At 41.1% G+C, this 13,809-nt stretch overlaps 2 protein-coding genes across 4 annotated transcripts in view; both read left to right on the top strand.

Moving 5' to 3' along the window:
• Positions 1-2,948, top strand: part of si:ch1073-224n8.1 (zinc finger protein 135) — a 5,521-nt gene extending 2,573 nt beyond the window's left edge. Inside the window, exon 2 of the mRNA XM_067438513.1 lies at positions 173-2,948. Coding sequence (XP_067294614.1) covers positions 173-1,170 — 998 coding nt within the window. The 3' untranslated portion in view covers positions 1,171-2,948. The remainder of the gene's footprint in view (positions 1-172) is intronic.
• A 9,096-nt stretch (positions 2,949-12,044) lies between these two features.
• The window catches only part of ltbp3 (latent transforming growth factor beta binding protein 3), a 48,539-nt gene continuing 46,774 nt past the window's right edge, over positions 12,045-13,809 (top strand). For all 3 annotated transcript variants that reach the window (XM_067438512.1, XM_067438511.1, XM_067438510.1), the window contains exon 1: positions 12,045-12,713. In XM_067438512.1, coding sequence (XP_067294613.1) covers positions 12,473-12,713 — 241 coding nt within the window. In that variant the 5' untranslated portion in view covers positions 12,045-12,472. The remainder of the gene's footprint in view (positions 12,714-13,809) is intronic.

The raw sequence follows: 13,809 nt of genomic DNA, 5'->3' as shown, positions 1-13,809 counted from the left end.
TATTTTCTCTCTTTTTTACATTTAAATTACAGAAGACTAATAATTTTAATAACTGTAATACCTTTTATACCTAAATTAGAGTCTAATAATCTTATGAAGCACAACTGCTAACAACTGCTAATTCTCATAGACCTTTCCTTCTGGTGTTTTAAATATGTGATCTGTGTCACAGGTGACATGGTGGATGACAGCAGAAGACTCTCACACACCAGACCCCCGAACCCTCCCTCACACACTAGCTTCTCTGTTAAAGAGGAGCAGGTTACTGCCTCTGGACAGGTGTGTGTGCGGGGAAGAGAGGCACCCGCAGAAGCCGAGCACTCAGCTCAGAGCGTGTGTGATCTGGCATACGTCCATGTGGTTGAGGAGGAAGGAGGCTCCCGTTCACACCATCACCCATCCAAATCAACGCCACCGCCCCCCTCCAGGCCTCACAATGGACCCTCTTCCAGTAGTTCGCCTACACAGGGACCCTCTGGTCTTAGATCGGCCCAGAGGGATGTTCCTGGATTAAGTATGACTCCAAGGAGAAGCCCAGGGGTGGGCGGCTCATCTCCAGAAGAGCCCATGAGGCGCTCCATCTCGGAGTTGATGGGGGAGGCACCCGGAGAACGTCCTCACTTGTGTTTGGAGTGTGGCAAGACCTTCCGTCTGATCTCTAGCCTGAAAAAGCACCTGAGGATCCATACAGGAGAGAAACCGTACCCTTGCACCGTGTGCGGCCGCCGCTTCCGTGAATCTGGGGCTCTTAAGACTCACCTCCGCATCCACACGGGTGAGAAACCCTATTCCTGCTCCGACTGCGGAACACAGTTTCGCCATCTCGACGGCCTGCGGAAGCACCGCCGCACCCACACCGGTGAAAAACCATACGTGTGCAGCGTCTGCGGGAAACGCCTCAGTCGCCTACAACACCTGAAGCACCACCAGCGCATTCACACTGGAGAACGGCCATGTTGCTGCCCACTCTGCCATCGAGGCTTTAAGGATCCAGCCAGCCTGAGGAAACACCTCCGCGCCCATCAGGGGGAGCCTGGAGCGGATGAAGCAATGGGCATGGCAGGTTTGGCAGAGGGGGATGGAGGATCCATGGATGATGAGGATATGAGATTCGGGATGTGGGGGGAAGAAGAAGGAAATGAAGGCGAGCCTGTAGTGGACTGTGTGTAGTCAAGCAAACAGATACGCAAAAGCTGAACATTTTGGTCTTTTATAGTGATTTAACCTCTAACTTAAAATGCTTTTTTTCTTGAGGGGACTTCACATTAAAAAGACCAAAATGTTGTGCCGACTATATGATCAAGCTTACATCACAAAATGTTCTCATTTTATTGACAAGCTCATTATTTGACAGTATGTTTATGTAACTTTAACTTGATGACTTTTTCCAAATATCCAATTACTTTTAGTACATATTATATCCGAGGATGTCACATCATCATATAGACCAGGACAAAACCACTGCAGGTCTTGCAGCATTTTCCTTCTGTGTTTTAGTGTTTGGGCTGTTGACGCTCCTGTGGTACTAGCAGGGTACTGTATGATCTGTTACTCACAGTTATAGGTGTAGTCAGTGCAGTGGTGTAATAATGATTTGAAGGCCCTCTTCAGAGAAAGAGCCATGGCGTAGATGTTCTAAGATGAACACATTAAAGCCTTAACTGTGGTTTTATTGCACAGGCTCACTCCGATGTGCATCAAAACTGTAGTATTGTTTTTTTAATGAAGGTAACTTTTTTTCCTTTTTATCGTTGGGTGTTTGCAGGCTGCAGAATATTCATTCAGTTTACCTTGGATGTTTGTTCAGTTTATTGGTAGATTTAGGAGCGTTTGGAGGATGTTATGTTCAGGGTGAAGAGTATCTCACAGGGTGCTGATCCAAAAAATCAGAAATGTGACTGCCAGGGTTAATTCAACAGAATTCAGCTGACTCATCTGTAAAAATGTATTATGCAGATCCGCAGCTAACACAGAAGTCAAGGGAACTTTAAAAGTGGCGCCCTCTAATGGATTTAAGAGGGAAAGACTGTTACTGCCAAATAGCTTTTTTTGGTTTGTTCTCGACACTATTTCTGTCATGGCCATGGCATCAATCTGTGTTTTTGTGAATACATTTTTATTTTTTGGTTTGTTTTTATATCTCAAAAAAATGCCATTTTGTATATTCAGTGTGTATATTCTGTACATATAACTGAAATATAGGTTTAGTCTTTACAATTTCAAGCCAGAAACTGGAGCTTAAAAAGATCCATGACATGGGTTTTAATAATTTTGGACTATTTAAACTGTTCACTTTGTTATAATATTGCATTTGTTCCTGTGCCCACATGTGATGTTGAATTTAGAGCTGTTGTTGCAGATGTTTGAAAATTGTGGTCCATCTGTCGTTGGTTTAACAAAAATGATTGTGGTTAACACCACAAAAAACTTCAGTGTAAGAACACACAGCTTGATGCTTGGTGAATATGCGGAACCGAATGTTTGATATCATGTAATGATCAAACATTCCGACTTTTTTTGGGTAGTATTAAACCAGTATTTTTGGCTGGTCTGCAACATTTAATATGTAATTCTGTAATACAAATTGAGGGGCAGCAACATTTTTAGCAAAATGGAGGGGAAGATTCAAAGTAGCTGTGCGTAATGTTTAAGTTTCAATATATGGTATGATCAATGTAAACTTTCATGCTCCAACATTATACTTTATTGTAAGATATCTAAATACAGGCCAATTTTGATAAGAAAACATTCAAATCTGCTGAGAATTCTTTGGCTATAACTAAACTCTACTTGCATATCCTTTAGTATGTATTTCCAGTCATTATACTCTTTTATAAAAAAGGGCACAGTCATAATCTCCTTAATATCTATAACCTTCAAGTTCACTCATATTCAGAATGATGTACAAACAGTATTATAAATATTGACAATTAAAACTTTCAAATGGATCAGTTTCTGAACCTGGATTTTCATGCATGGTTCTATGATTTATGGGACTAAATTTGTGTGTGTGTGTGTTGGGGGGGCTCATGAACTTGGGCAAATAAACAGGACAGTGTTACAGGTGGGGCTATTTGTGAGGGAGTTCAGGATGAAATTAGACATCTTTTTTCTCTGTATGTGTTCTTGATTTTTATAGTTTTTGTTTTAGTTGTGTGAATAGCCTTTCTTTTCTGTGTGTTGACTCTGGTTACGCTGGAGTGAAACTGACTCACAAGAACAACAGAGGAAACTAACTGCATGTATTTTGAATTTTAACAATCTCTTGGAAAAATTAAAACACAATTTTCAACAGGGCATCCTCAGTTATCAGTTATAATTTTTTTAAACGCTGAAAGTTCAGAAGAACAGAGTTTATTTGAAATAGAAATTTCTGTAATGTTATTGTCACATTTTGGTCAATTTATTGCATCCTTGCTAAATAAAAGTATTAATTCATTTAGGGGAAGGAAAAAAAAAAAACATTACAGACCCCCAAATTTTGAATAGTATGTAATCCCACATATGTGGATGTTTTTGGGCACCAGCCAGTTCAGTTTGTAACTGAAAAAGTATTTAAAATGGTCTAGAATTGTACCTTTTATAGAATCAGCTTTAACGATAGATACTGTCAGCACTGATTTCCCTGATTTCTCTTTTTTTACCTAGCAGTACCCATCAGTCAGTTCAAACTCCAAAGACTTCCATTGTAATGCCACTGTGCTCTTTTGCCCCAGACGATGAGACATCAGCCAAAGTCTGACCCACATTTAGTTGATGTTTGGCCAGTGCTCTCCTCCCTTCTTGATTCTGAAGTGACTCATGTATCCGCTCAGGCGTGATTATAGTCTCTGTGACGTAAGTCAAGACCATTCTGCTCTTTGAGCCCACACCCTGCCTACAGACCACATAGTCCAGGCTCTCCATGCTGCGGTAAGCAGGTTTTAATGTCACACTGAGGGTAGCGTTTGTTGGCTTGAACACCCGCCCCAGTGCTCTGTCATCAGACTGTTAGTGCTTATTCGGATATGCAGAAGATTTGTTTTTCATTTACAGAACTGGTCATGCATGTGGTGTTGCGGTCGTCTTTGGCTGCTATTTAAGTCATCTTAAAAGCTGTGTGGGAACAAGTCAGCTGATGAGGGCCTAATAGTGAATTGTGTTGATTTAGAATTCATGTGTGAATATACACTTACCTAAATGATTATTAGGAACACCTGTTCAATTTCTCATTTAATTTAATTATCTAATCAACCAATTAAATGGCAGTTGCTTCAATGCATTAAGGGGTGTGGTCCTGGACAAGAGAATCTCCTAAACTCCAAACTGAATGTCAGAATGGGAAAGAAAGGCGATTTAAGCAATTTTGAGCGTGGCATGGTTGTTGGTGCCAGAAGGGCCAGTCTGAGTTTTTCACAATATGCTCAGTTACTGGGATTTTTATGCACAACCATTTCTAGGGTTTACAAAGAATGGTGTGAAAAGGGAAAAACATCCAGTATGCGGCAGTCCTGTGGGCGAAAATGCCTTGTTGATGCTAGAGGTCAGAGGAGAATGGGGTGACTGATTCAAGCTGATAGAAGAGCAACTTTGACTGAAATAACCACTCGTTACAACCGAGGTATGCAGCAAAGCATTTGTGAAGCCACAACACGCACAACCTTGAGGCGGATGAGCTACAACAGCAGAAGACCCCACTGGGTACCACTCATCTCCACTACAAATAGAAAAAAAAAGATACAATTTGCACAAGCTCATCAAAATTGGACAGTTGAAGACTGGAAAAATGTTGCCTGGTCTGATGAGTCTCGATTTCTGTTGAGACATTCAGATGATAGAGTCAGAATTTGGCGTAAACAGAATGAGAACATGGATCCATCATGCCTTGTTACCACTGTGCAGGCTGGTGGTGGTGTAATGGTGTGGGGGATGTTTTCTTGGCACACTTAAGGCCCCTTAGTGCCAATTGGGCATCGTTTAAATGTCACGGCCTACCTGAGCATTGTTTCTGACCATGCTCAGGTAGAAAAATGGCCCCCACAGTCACCAGATCTCAACCCAATAGAGCATCTTTGGGGTGTGGTTGAACGGGAGATTCATGCACTGGATTTGCATCCCACAAATCTCCATCAACTGCAAGATGCTATCCAATCAATATGGGCCAACATCTCTAAAGAATGCTTCCAGAACCTTGTTGAATCAATGCCACATAAATTTAAGACATTTCTGAAAGCAAAAGGGGGTCTAACACAGTATTAGTATGGTGTTCCTAATAGTCCTTTAGGTGAGTGTATGTGCATATTGTTTTTTTCCACCAAAGTTTTTATTTATTTTTTTATCAAAAGACACATACATTTAACCATGTTATCTACAGTGAGACTAAAGATTGAGTGAAAAATGCTTGAGTTCTCTTTAAAAGAACCAAATGGGGTCTAAGACCTCATTGTGTTCATACTGTTGCTTCCTAGATCTAGTCCAGGGCCCTCATTTATCAAGGGTGCGTACGCACAGTTCTGTGCGTAGTGAGTGCGTAAGAACAGTTTCACGCAAAGTGTGGGATTTACCAACTTGTACTTATACGTAGAAATGTGTGTAAATATAAGCACACCTCTGAGCATGCTTACGCAGATAATCTAGTGGTAGAATAGCGACACTACACATAAAAAGCATTTAAGAGTGTCACAGTAAGCATTAAGCAATCCACATATGTCCTGAGTTTCCTTTAAAACACTCAATTTATAATTTGTCTAGTTTTAAACACAATGCTTAATTGGTGTCAAACCCTTTAAAAGACAGATGTGAAATATATTTGTCTCAGTGCAATGGCTTATCTTGCGTTATTGGAAGACTTGGCAAACAATGCGCTCCGCAGAGAGCGCGTTTTCCAAGATCGCGCTGATCTGCTTGGCGAGAGCACAGAGTGGCTTCTAAGTAGGTACCGCTTTCCCAAAAATGTACTGCTGGATTTGTGTCGTGATTTAGGACCAGTGTTGGAGAGAGAAACAAATCGCACGAAAGCCATTCCCGTGCACATCCAACTCCTGTCCACCCTTGGATTTTTAGCTACTGGCACATTTCAGCGTGAGGTTGGAGACATATGTGGTATATCCCAGCCATCAGTGAGTAGGATCATGCCGGCAGTGTTGGATGCAATTATTTCCTTGGCCCCAACCTACATCCAGTTCCCTTATCGAAATCCTCAACAAGCCGCAATAAAACGGGACTTTCATGCCATTGCTAGATTCCCAAACATAATTGGAGCTATAGACTGCACCCACATCGCCATAAAAGCACCATCAACCAACGAATTTAATTATGTAAATAGAAAAGGGTTTCATTCTGTTAACGTGCAAATAATTTGTGATGCAAATTTTTTGTTATTAAACGTCGTTGCGCGGTGGCCTGGGGGAACACACGACTCGTTCGTTCTGCAGAATAGCTCTGTGGGTGTGCGTCTCCAAGAAGGCGCTGTTGAGGATGGCTGGCTCATTGGTGAATTTAAGGCTACAACATGTTTAAAATGCTATTGTAGGGCTATGTACAATTACTTAAAACTATTTCATCATTAGGTGATCAAGGTTACCCGCTAAAGCCATGGCTAATGACCCCCCTAACCAACCCGAGGACCGAGCAGGAACAGACGTACAACCGTGCCCATGCGCGCTCAAGGAGCACAGTTGAGCGCGCAATAGGCCTGCTGAAAGGACGATGGCTGTGTCTGTCAAGCACGGGAGGGACACTGCAGTATCAGCCAGAAAAAGCATGCAAAATCATCATGGCTTGCAGTGTGCTACACAACTTGGCCATCAGACAGGGCATCCCTCTGCAGGAACCCCCAAGACCAGACGGCCCTATGCCCGATGCAGTGCCCCTGCCACCTCCTAATGCCGCTGGCATTCAGACAAGACAGAGGATCATACAGACATTTTAGGTAAGTCTGGCCATTGGTCAAGTGCAGAAACATTACAGCGATTTCATTTTGTGTTTTGCAGCTTCGTGGAAACAAATAACTGAAATCACATTAGTCAGCGGTTTATGGTTTATTAGCAATTGTATTTGCGCAAGAGGCAATCTGTTTCAGAGACTCGTTGATTTGAATCAATACATTCGTTATGTTGCTCAGTTGATCCTTTAGGTCATTAATGGATTTTGTTGTTTCCTCTTGATTTTGTAGCACCGCCTCACTCAGCACTCTTGGCGCACGGCGCATGGAAGGGGCAATGGATGGGCCCGGCTCCTCAAGCTCCTCAGGCACAACGGGTGTCGCTATTAAGGAAACAAATGTTCACATTAATTTAATTGAGTTTATCCTATGAATGATTTCATTAAAAGTTTACAAATTGAAATAAAATGTATGCAAACACAATATCCTATTCCAGTTGGTTTATTTTACCTTCACTTTGGGTGTTAGATGGCCCGGTTTGTTCTGTCGCAAGAGCATCAGTGTCACCGTCCTTAGTAATCCCGGACAGAGCCGTGTCTCCGATGATGCAGGCTATGCGGTTGTCCAATGGGGAAAGTTCCGTTGTTGTCTGTCCTCCTCCAGTTGCGGACATTTCTCGTCTGTGTGCTGTGACACGTTTTTTAGCCAATACTTTAATATCAAACCATTTTTTTTTATTTCTGGGACAGTTCTCTCCTCAGACCCAACGGAATTAACTGCATTGGTGACATTCTCCCATGCAGCATTTTTTCTTTTATTTGTCATTCCTCCTGCAGTGAATGAACTAAACAATATCTGTTGGTTGGATTCAACTTCATTTACAAGTATCTCTAATTCTGTGTTTGTGAAGTTCCTCTTCTTTGCTCTCTTTGCCATTATTGCAGTGAGGAAAAAACACAATCACGTAATTTTTAAAGGGAAGTGTTGTCACCATATATGGTTAATTGGAGGCGTTTCCGAATGCTAATGACCATGAATGTGAACGAGCATGGTACTTACGCACATGTGGTATTTATCAACAATGATTGCTTACTCATGTGCGTAAGAACTGTGTACGCACGTTTGATAAATACGGATTTTCGTGTACTTACACACATTCTAAATTTCAGTCGTACGACGAAATATAGAACCTTTTCTACGCACTGTTGATAAATGAGGGCCCAGGTGAATAGTTTTATCCTCCAATATTTGATCCCATTCACTTGCACCTTACTGTAACCAAGATTTTTATTTTAAAATAATATTTGTATTCATTATTATTATTATTATTATTATTATTATTATTATTATTATTATTATTATTATTATTATTATTATTATTTTGCTAAACAACTTTGGTACAAATGCTTTTGATTGAGCCTAACTTTGAACATGGAATATAATATAAAAACACTTTGTCACAAAAATATTTGTTGCAATATTTCATCCATATTACACACATCCACATGTATAAATCATGTTTTTAATGGTTTTCCCTGAATGATTGGCATAGAAATTATTATTATTGATTATTTGAAAATATTTTTGTACCATTTATTATCTATTGATGTAATATTGTTTTTGCTATTTTTTTTTTTTTAGCAAATTGTTTTCAATTTTAGAATAGTAGGCTGTCAGTGACTGCATTCATTTAGAATATTAAAAAATGCCCTGGAGCTCTTTGCTCGCAATAGACATTTTAGTAAACTGTTCTCAGACCACCTCCCAAAATGGTCTTGGTTTGGTTTACTTTAAAGGGGTCTGACATTGTTTGGATTGTTCACATACAGACCAAAAATCCATCTTCAGACCCCTGCAAAAGTGTGAAACACCCTAATCAAGACTGAAATAAAATGATATAGCAGTATAATATTGAGAGACTTTATAAGGAGTGTTGCTTTTTAAAATAATTTGTTTGTGTGTCAGAAAAATGGAGACTGACATGGAGTGCAACAGCTTGTTTTTTCTGATCATGCTATAGCTTTATGTGTGTATTTTAGCATAAGCATTCCTATGTGGGTTTGAGCAACTGCATGTCTGTTGTGGGTTTTGGTGCTGCATGCCTTTGTGTAGCCAAAAATGTAAGATCTGCCTGTGAACTCTCTCCGTGTGTGTGTGTGTGTGTGTGAGAGAGAGAGAGAGAGAGAGAGAGAGAGAGAGAGAGAGAGAGAGAGAGAGAGAGAGAGAGAGAGAGAGAGAGAGAGAGAGAGAGAGAGAGAGAGAGAGAGAGAGAGAGAGAGAGAGAGAGAGAGAGAGAGAGCTCTCATGCAGTCATTTCCTCAGTGACTGAAAGCAAACATTCTCACTTTTCTTTAAGGAAGTGACTCAACTCATTTTCTCTAACTTCGCCTCTCCATCATCCTACTTTTTTGTCCCACTGGCTTATCTTACTGTCTTTAATTCTCACTCTCCCTTCTTGTTTACACACATCCTCAATAAAATCACATTCTCTGTGGTTTTCTTTGTTGGGGGTCACATTTCAAAACTATTATATTGTTATCTTTAGTATCTATTTTTATCTGGCCACAGGAACACATTTGTGTGACTATCCTTCTCTTTATTTTGACAGTTTGCCTGGAAAATAAACTTTAGGAAACAAATGCTTAATGTTTGCCCCTTTATAAAATAAATACATGGTGATCAGTTTGAGCTGCATAATTTCTGCAAAATCCTTAGGGGAATCATTAGTTTCCTTAGGGTTTATGCAATTGGTGTCAAATACCACCAAATATATTATTATATATACTATACATATACACACACACACTCTAAAAAATGCTGTGTTAAAAACAACCCAGGTTGGGGTGAAAATGGACAAACACAGAAATTATATTTGTTATATATTATAAGTCATTTACACAATGGTACATTGACCTGGAAAAATATACACACACTTACCTAAAGGATTATTAGGAACACCAGTTCAATTTCTCGTTAATGCAATTATCTAATCAACCAATCACATGGCAGTTGCTTCAATGCATTTAGGGGTGTGGTCCTGGTCAAGACAATCTCCTGAACTCCAAACTGAATGTCAGAATGGGAAAGAAAGGCGATTTAAGCAATTTTGAGCGTGGCATGGTTTGAGTTAAGGATGGCGAAAACTCAAAAAAAATTTGACCACCGAGCCTCATTAGCCGGTTGAAACCGGTTAACCGATTAGTTTAAAATATGTTGCGCTATTTGAAATAACAGCCGCGAGCCGCGCTTGGCCTGAAATTTCGCAACTCTGTCGCATCTCTCTATGATCTCTCTGCCGCTCTGCCTGCCGCTCTCTCTCACACACACACTGTCCCGGCGCCGCTGCCTCGCTTTCACTCACGTCACTTTTTTTAAAATCCTCTACGGCGCGAAACATGAGTCCAGCAAACGCGGCGCCAAAGAGCTTGTTTTTAATCGGAGGACAAATGGCTCCTTAGTTTCGAAATGGTTTGGGTAACTTACAAGGCTGTGACCTTGCGCCAAATGTTTTTATTGGTTTATTAAGTACAAACAGTAGAGTTATGAAAAAATTACTGTTAAAGGATTTGTTCACTTCACACAAAAAGATTTTGGAATGACATTGCTAACTAGTAGCGTTTAGTCCACTGTCTATAATAGCCTCATTTAGAGATCACTTTTTTTTAACGACAACTTTGATCGGTTAACGTTGATACGGTCAACCATCGGTCAAACAGTCATTGGTTAACATCCCTAGTCTGAGTATTTCATAATCTGCTCAGTTACTGGGATTTTCACGCACAACCATTTCTAGGGTTTGCAAAGAGTGGTGTGAAAAGGGAAAATTATTCAATATGCGGCAGTCTTGTGGGCGAAAATGCCTTGTTGATGCTAGAGGTCAGAGGAGAATGGGCCGACTGATTCAAGCTGATAGAAGAGCAACTTTGACTGAAATAACCACTCATTACAACCGAGGTATGCAGCAAAGCATTTGTGAAGCCACAACACGCACAACCTTGAGGCGGATGAGCTACAACAGCAGAAGACCCCACCGGGTACCACTCATCTCCACTACAAATAGGAAAAAGAGGCTACAATTTTCAGGAGCTCACTAAAATGGAAAATGTTGCCTGGTCTGATAAGTCTCGATTTCTGTTGAGACATTCAGATAGAGTCAGAATTTGGTTTAAATAGAATGAGAACATGGATCCATCATGCCTTTTTACCACTGTGCAGGCTGGTGATGGTGGTGGTGTAATGGTGTGGGGGGATGTTTTCTTGGCACACTTTAGGCCCCATAGTCCCAATTGGGCATCGTTTAAATGCCACGGCCTACCTGAGCATTGTTTCTGACCATGTCCATCCCTTTATGAACACCATGTACCCATCCTCTGTTTGCACCATTTCACAAAGCTTGAATTTTTTTTTTTTTTTTGAACTTGACAATGAGTTCACTGTACTTAAATGGCCCATACAGTTACCAGATCTCAACCCAATAGAGCATCTTTGGGATGTAATGTAACGGAAGCTTAGTGCCCTGGATGTGGATCCCACAAATCTCCATCAACTGCAAGATGCTATCCAATCAATATGGGTTAACATCTCTGAAGAATGCTTCCAGCACCTTGTTGAATCAATGCCATGTAGAAAGGCAGTTCTGAAGGTGAAATAGGGTCAAACACAGTATTGGTATGGTGTTCCTAATAATCTTTTAGGTGAATGATTATATATATCATTCACATTATATATATATATATCATTCACATAGGCTTACTACTCCAAACAATGCCGATTATTTGGTTGCATACAATAATACTAGCTAAATAATAAAAAATAAAAAAACAGAGAATGGATCATTTGGGTCCTGCAAGGTACGATTTGGACATTGCCTATACTATAGTGTTGTAAATTGCGTTATTGCTCCGCTCAGGTAGTAAACAGACATAAGTCGGCACATGCAAAAGTTGGTTGGGCCTAGGGCACTGCAGCGGCTTTGCCACTCGTTTTAAACATCACGCGCAGCACCTTCATCGAGCGCCTGAAGATTGCGAAATAAGGGCGTCGAAGAAAGGCACCGACAACAAAACCACCTTGAGTCCCGCTCTTGTACTGCTCTGGCCCTGCGCCAGGTCGGCTGCCCGTGGATTGGCTCTTGCGTTGCCTCTCCTCCTCCTAAACTTTCCCAAACCGAGATACGCACACACACGCCATCCACGGAGCGACTGAAAGTAAGGAGGACTAGGCTTTAAGGAATGAGGAGTTTTTCACCTTATTCCACTGCCAGGGTGTCATTTAAAACATGTAAGAATTGTAACAAAGCTTTTAAACATGTCCCAAATGGCCTCGACGCGGATAATCTGTATTTTTTATCCATCGAACCGGATGTAATTTTTCAAGTATTCTACTTTAAACGGGACAGGAAGGCATCAGGAAAACTTTCTGCGCGAGAACTTTCATAGCCAGCGCTGCCTGTGAAAAGAGCGCGTGCTTGCATACATTTTCCAAACTGGGCTCCAGCAAAACGTTTTCTACTGTCGTGCCCGGAGGGACTGCCTGGTCCGCTCAGGCTTTACTTGGATATTCTGTGGGTGGTAGCGTGAATGCCCTGTGTTGGCATTGAGGGATGCCAGCATGCCCTCGCTGATTCTCTCCCATCTGCTCCTCATCTGGCTCACGCTCCAGCGGCTGGCTGTGTGCGCCGAGCGCGCGTCCACTCGCGAGCGCTTCAAAGTGGTCATCGCGCCTCTTATCTGCAAACGGACATGCCTGAAGGGCCAGTGTCAGGACACCTGCGAACAGGGCAACAATACGACGCTTATCGGTGAAAACGGGCAGTCGGCGGACACACTGACCGGGCCTGGCTTCAGAGTCGGTAAGACAATCCAAACACATTTGTAACGGTTATTTTTCGGATCAGTTTGATGATATGACTGCTCACGAGCTCTTATTGTTACATTTTTCCCACTTTTTAATAATTAATTCTCATAGTTCTCCAAAAAAAAAAAAAAAAAAAAAAAAAAACATTTTAGCTTGAATTAGGCTACTAGCCTACTTGAATATGTTAAAGTCCTTGCGGTTCCAAACCTATATGACTTTGAGTAAAAACACAAAAGGACACTTTAAAATATATATATTTTTGTGACAGTCTCCATTTAAGCTTTACTTTCATTGCATCTTTTTTTTTCAGTATAACGAAAGTGATTGGTGACTTGGGCTCATTCTGGTCATTCTGCCTAACGTCTCTTTTTGTGTTCCACTGAAGAAAGCAAGTCATACAGGGTTGGAATGACATAGCCTAAGTGTGAATACATTGGTACAGAATTTATATTTTTGAGTGAAATGTCCCTTTAATGTACAAACTTAATGGTCGAATCTGGCACCGGCACGTGAGTTTGTGAGTGGAAATGCAATATAACCCCCTCTCTCTTTCTCCCTGTATTTTTCTCTCGCTCTTCTTAATGGTTTCTGCATATTGTCTGGTTGGCAGAGCTCTCGGTCAGAGCTGTATCAGATTGGATGTGGTAAGGCATGGTGCCATAAAGTCTACGCAGCAATATCTGTACTGCATACACACACAAACATTTTCTCTTTTTTTAAACACACACACTGCACATATATATTCTCTTTGTCCACGTAAACACACATTAAAAAAGTTTGTGTGTGTGTTTAATACGAGAAACCCCCTGTCCTCAAGGGATGGTCTGCCGGCTTGTTATTTCAAGTAAAGAATGCTGATATACTTAGATAGTGTATCTATAAGTGCGTGTGGGTATATTTAGCTTGACATGTTTGTCTGGGTTTTGCATCAATATTGTGATGAAAGCTGTTGTTATTTTACTGCTCTCATCAGGTTTAGTGTGAGTTGTCTTTCTCTCCCTCTTGCCTTCTGGTGCTCTCCAATGTTGTCTGCTGGATGCCCATATGCTTTTGAATGACTCGAGTCCAAAAATAAATAAATGGGGTAAAAA

This window comes from Pseudorasbora parva, chromosome 3 (genome assembly GCF_024679245.1).
Source record: "Pseudorasbora parva isolate DD20220531a chromosome 3, ASM2467924v1, whole genome shotgun sequence".
Classification (NCBI taxonomy): domain Eukaryota; kingdom Metazoa; phylum Chordata; class Actinopteri; order Cypriniformes; family Gobionidae; genus Pseudorasbora; species Pseudorasbora parva.
Note: the sequence above shows the minus strand (reverse complement) of the source record. Positions and strands in the feature narration are given on the sequence as shown.